This window comes from Meleagris gallopavo, chromosome Z (genome assembly GCF_000146605.3).
Source record: "Meleagris gallopavo isolate NT-WF06-2002-E0010 breed Aviagen turkey brand Nicholas breeding stock chromosome Z, Turkey_5.1, whole genome shotgun sequence".
Lineage (NCBI taxonomy): Eukaryota > Metazoa > Chordata > Aves > Galliformes > Phasianidae > Meleagris > Meleagris gallopavo.
The window spans coordinates 42846127-42851952 of NC_015041.2; the positions used below are offsets into that span (position 1 = coordinate 42846127).

Here is a 5826-nt window from a genome sequence, read left to right on the forward strand (position 1 = left end):
ATTAATTTTCTACTTGTGTTTCTTGACCTAACAGTGCACTCAGTGAGTGTTTTCCCAGTGCCTATTATGGAGGCAGAAGTCAAATTCTTGTAATACTTAATTTATATTTAATTTCTTTGAGAGGAAAATTCATCAGGATTTTATCAAAAAGTGTTTTGGAATAAAAGACTATTTGGATTTAGAATTCACAGTACCTACGTAGAAGAATATGCCACCTAGATCTTAAAGTATATCCTTATGTCCTTATTTACAGAAATATTTTTGTCATATATATCCAGATACAAAACCATCACTCTAAAGTGGAAATTGTTAGTTACTGAAGATTTTCTGCCAGTACATAATACAGGATTGAAATAAGTGGGTATCATTCTACTTGAATTTAGAGGCTCTTTACATTATGAAAAGGGTATCCTCAGGATGTTTTTTGTATTACGAAGCATTGAATTAAATTATAAATTAAATAAACCATTATATGTGCCTTAGTCACACAGTGAAACCGATCTGTCCAACAAACCAGTCAATATGGCTGAACATCGGTACAGTTAAGTGTTTTTTAACTAAGTTATACATATGCTTCAAACAGTAACTCAGTTACAGCATAATATTTTTCTGTGCTGTTATTTAAGATAATGTAAGTTCCATCTTGTTACGCTTTGTGAAATTAGGAATTAGAGATTAAAGTGGCTGGATTTTAAAAACTCATTTAATGTAAAGTTTGGACTGTTACACAGTTTAAAAACACTATAGAAGGCCAACATTATTCCTGTGTAAATAAACACTGTGATTTTGTATATGTGTGAATAAAAACAAAAATCTAAGAGTGGCCAGTGGACAGCCAATGGATGAACACAGTGCTGCTTCCTGCATTCTGAAGGACACTTCCTGTCTCTTGCCAACATCTCTCTTAAGGAAATCACTTCCAAGGCAGGCAACCTGGGAGGGACACCAGAAAGGCAAGTGGGGATGTTTCAGCCTGTGTGAGCAATGCTCCTGCGGCTGTGTGGGCATTGTTATGATATGGTGAGCAGTCCTGGACTTCAGGAGGCAGAGCTGCTCCTGCAGAGCCAGGAGCCCTGTGCTGTGAGCTGGTTGTCCCACTGCTGGGAGCTGTGTGCCAGCTGAGGAGCCTGAGTCACATTAGTGCTGTGCTCCAGCTGGGGATGCAAGAAGAGGCAAGGGATGAGATGGTGCACATCTGGCAGCTCAGACTTCCACTGACCTGTTAACAAGGATAGTTTTTCTGGAAGTATAAATGTTTCGTTATCTTTTTCTTTCCAGAAAAACATTTTTTGCTTACTTGCAGAGCAAGTAGGATGTTTTCATACTCTTATGAGTTTATTATTAGTTTTAAAGATCATGCAGAGGTCAGATGTTTGCTCTGGGAAAGATAAAATCTGAGTGGTAAATCTGATAGGTAAAGATGAAATGTACAGAAAACAGCAGAGTACTGGAGGAATTTTTGTACATCATGTTTTGCTGTGATGATTCAAAGAGCTTTAGTGTATACCAGTGCAGCTGTATTTATGTGTTTGCAAGGAAGCAAAACAACAAGTGAGGAACTAAGCAAAACGTACCCAAATTAGTCTGTAACTGTTTGTATTGAGTCTGTAATGGAAAAAATAAAGTTCAGTGGTACTGTAAGTATAAAGAAGCTGGGATATCTTAAGATGCTGCCAGTGCAGGCAGGGAAGCAGGAACATCACAGTCCTTTCAGTCACAGCTGTACCTGCCTCTCCCTTCCTGAGGCTTCAGTTCTATGACTCCAAGTCTCTCTGTGCTTCTTCCCTCCACTTTGTAGTGAGTTTTCCTTAATATTTCTCCATCTTTGTGAGAAAGCATCCCAAGTCAGTGTCATGCCTGTCTTGTGCTAAAGCAGTCTTTAGAATTTCTAGAGGACAGTGCTACAGGGGGCAGTCTTCCTTTCATGCCACTGTAGAGCTTTAAGAGCTAAACTCTTGCCTTGAAGGGCATCCACAGCAAGGCTCTTATTGGGCCATGGTGTTCATGAAGCAGAAGTAGCAAGAAATAGATAAAATAAATGTATTCTTCAAAATGATTTAGATTATGGTAAAAGAGGAGTTAGAGGGCAGAATCACAGGGTCTATCATTGCGATATGCCACAGGTACAGAGTAATAAGCAGAATTTATTATGGAAGCTTTAAAGTGATGTTAGCAGTGTGGTTTCATTAATTTTGTGTAGCATCACTTTCTATTCAGGAAGCACTTGAGGGACATTGCTTTGAATCTTTTTTATTTTTATATGTTCTGAAGTTAAAAATAAATATATATTTCTCAAGTTATTACATTTATAATGCTTCAGGTATCCCTGCAACTTCCTGCAGTAACACATTATAAGTATTTAGACTAATATATAGCAATGAAAAGCGGAAAAATAGAATAATGCCATTTTTTTTCTCAATTGAAAGCAGCATTACCATTGAGAGAACATGCCCCAAGCTTGTGTATGTTTCTCAGATATACCATATGAATTACAGGTACATTTTGTGTAGCACATGTTTTTGTGCAATATAAAATATTGACTCTGCCTCTGTCTTCCTTGGGATTGACTTTCCATCTCCAGAGTGCATGTTAAAAATAATACTGATTAAAAATAATATTGGCTGCCTCATGGTCTCTTTTTTTAATTGTAAATCTGAGGACACCGGGTTACACTTTTAATGACTAACTTACAATATAGTTACCCCTGCCTAAAGTATTAACTAGATAATTCATTTCTAACCCTACACTAGTAACACAATGGTCTGCCTGCTTTGATGAAATAGAAAATTAAAACCATTACTCAAGATGAAGCTATAATAACAGCATGTATCATTTGACATAAAGTGCTTAAACTTTGTAAAGTGAAAAAGTAATATCCCTCTTTAGTCTTCGTTTAACAATTCTGTGCTTTCACAGGCTTTTTAAAGGAACATTTTAGACACTGGGAGTGCCTGGAAATCAAATCTTTATTAAATATTTATGGGGGAGGACACCTAATGACTTCTAGGGGACCCTGCAAAGAGATTCATTATCCATAGAGTGCACTTATCATTGTTTGTTTTTATTATTGTTGTTGATATTAATTATTTAAGTGCTGGCAATCTTCTCGAAGCTGTACAAGACACTAAAAAATATTCTTCCAGCCTTTAAAAACTTTTTCTCAATCAAGCCAGTGTGTAAAGCTAGTGCTCACCATGGAATGCGGTTTTCTCCAAAGCACACATGACTGCTGAGGAGAATACCTTTTCATTTTGTTTCATATTGCCTCCTCTGTCTTTCTTGTTTATCTGCCTTGCAAGAGCAGAAATTGCTGCAGGAGGGTGATACTTTCTGTTAGAGAGAGAGTGAAAGAAGGCTGCTGTTTGCCTTATTACATTTTTAGTAATTGAAGGGACAGCTCTTCTGTGTATTTCATTTCCCCCATAACACACTGCTGGAAGAGCTTGAGGGAGGAGAGCTGTACCCAGAAGACTCAGGGACCTAAGGCCATTCTGCACTCCGAAAGATGTGACCCAAGTTCTGGGTGGGTTGGGTACTTGGAGACTCCATTTTCTGTTCAGGAATTGGTAGCTTTAGTATACTATGCATTCCCTGAAAGTAGAGTGTGAAGCACACATGAAAATAGAAGCCTGCTGCCTAGCACGTTGGTATGGAATTGCCCTTATTGTGGTTGCATATGTACAGCAAGGCGCAGGAGAAGCCTGGGAGAGCAGGAGAAAATGGCTTAATATGCTGCACTGCTGATGAAGTAGGGAATATTATTTTTTAAGAGCTGTTCAGAATATTGCTTAAATTGATCCTCCTAAGGTTTCTAAAAGATAAAAAAAGTGCGAGGAGTCTTGTTTCAGAGGACAGTGCAGTTTGACAGGTAGTGGCTTACACGTGTATCAAAGGATTGAGGTGAGAATGATACCAAACAAGCAACTGGACATCATAACAGCTTGCTTGGATAGGAGAGACATGTACTAGAGTACGCTGAAACCTCTGGATTTAAATGATGAGGTGGTGCTGAGTAAATTGTAATCGTCTTTCTTGAGTAATATTGGTGTATTCAGGCTCTTATTCTGCAAAACAGACTGGGAGAAAAAGGTGCGAAGAAGTCTGAGAATCATCAGTGAATGGATGCTAAAAAGCATGCTAAATTGGATTGCAAGTCCAGTGAGAAGCAGCAGTAGATAAGCAGCGGATATGTGTGTATCAGTTATTGCACATAGCTCCTCCAAACTGTGTTCATTACTAGTTATGATAGACTCAAGCCAGTGTGTATATGAGGTCTTTTATGTTAATTAGAGATGGATTATGGTTTTTACTAGCAGTTCTGATTTCTGATTCAGCTACACTGTTATAGTGGATCTGTGCATGTGGTTCAGTGTGTATCTGCTAGCTGGCAAAAGCAAGACCTTGACCTAACCAAATCAGTAAAGCATTTGCAGTTTGGTGCAGTTACTTGTGTTTTCAAGTATCTTTAAAATATTATTTAAAATAAGAAAGCTTTAATGCTTTAGCACCTCTTCATTTTATTTCAGTTTATTTATTACACATTTTCAGGTGCTGTAATGTTGGTGAATGTTTACTTAGATAACCTCTTTAAAAAAGAAGTTTGTTTTTTAATATTTATGTAATTTTGGAGAAAAACACCTGCGTATTTGAAGTTTTTCATGAATTAAAACAATATAAGGTTGTTTAGATGCTAAATGCATTTAAAACAATCATCATTTAAAATCACAGATGTAATGAATGATCACTTTAAATTAGATAGTTAATATTTTAGCTTCTTGCAGAATTCCATTGCAAATAAAATATTAAGAACGTATATATAATCTTTTGCCTCAAACAAGAATGATGTAATACGTTTTGTTAGTTACCTGATACAAATTTGTACATTATATGTGAGTGGAGTAGACTTTGAAAAACTATGGAATGCAAACAACCAATGACAACCAACCAAGCAAAAACCTTTGTTCTTGTACTCTGCTTTATTCTGCAGAAGAGCTTAACATTGTGTATATTTAGAAAGAAAACAGATCTTGAAATCATATCTTTGTTCTACGTCATAGCATTATAAGTGATAAATTATTTTTAATTATTCAAGGCTTGCCACTGAAGCCCTGCATACATGACCAAGGCGAAACCTGACTTACTAGGAGAGTGGAAAAATCATATTTATAGTTTTTGTCATGATGTGTGGAATATAATTATTAATGGCATAAACAAAAAGTTGAAGGATGTGTTTATTAGAGCTTTTGTTGCTAGTTGCGTGGGAGGACGTTTACGAATAATTTTTGGAAAATGAATGCAGTAGAGTATGAGAATAGTGTAAGTTTGCAGTCAACTCTTGAGTCACAGAGTTGTTGATAGTATATAAAATATATTACAGATGTATATATTGTTACTGCAGGTGATAGCCTTCAGCTCCTTTCCAAGACAGCGGGGACTCTCTTTCCCCCTTTTCTTTCTCCCACTCCCTCCTTACTCTCTCCTTTCTCTCACTCTCCCCATTTCTCTCTTCATCCCCGTTTCTCTCTGCTTTGTCTCTTTGTCTGCCTTGCTCTCTACCGTTCTCTCCATTGTCCTTCCCCTGCTTTCTCCTTCTCTTTCTCTTCAGCTCTCCCTTTCTCTTCCCCCCGTCTTTTCCCACATTCTCCAGTTCTCTTTCCCATTTCTTCTCTTTGGATACACACAGCAATACAGCCGTTGAGGTCCACGGCTGCACAGAAATGCAAAATAAATGATCAGAAATTCTGACCTTCTTTTAATATTTGCAATATGAAATAGATATAGGTCTTTTTACAATTAAATTACAAGGAAAAGGTGATATAAATGAAA

The 5826-nt window shown here is 37.1% G+C and overlaps 1 protein-coding gene across 2 annotated transcripts in view; it reads left to right on the plus strand.

Annotated features, from left to right (window-relative positions):
- FBXL17 (F-box and leucine rich repeat protein 17) overlaps positions 1–5826 on the plus strand; it is a 172953-nt gene that overhangs the window by 46697 nt on the left and 120430 nt on the right. Inside the window, exon 5 of one of the 2 annotated variants that reach the window (XM_031557340.1) lies at positions 2445–2466. The exons of the other annotated variant lie outside the window; for it this stretch is intronic. Coding sequence (XP_031413200.1) covers positions 2445–2466 — 22 coding nt within the window. The remainder of the gene's footprint in view (positions 1–2444; positions 2467–5826) is intronic. 2 annotated transcript variants of the gene reach the window in all.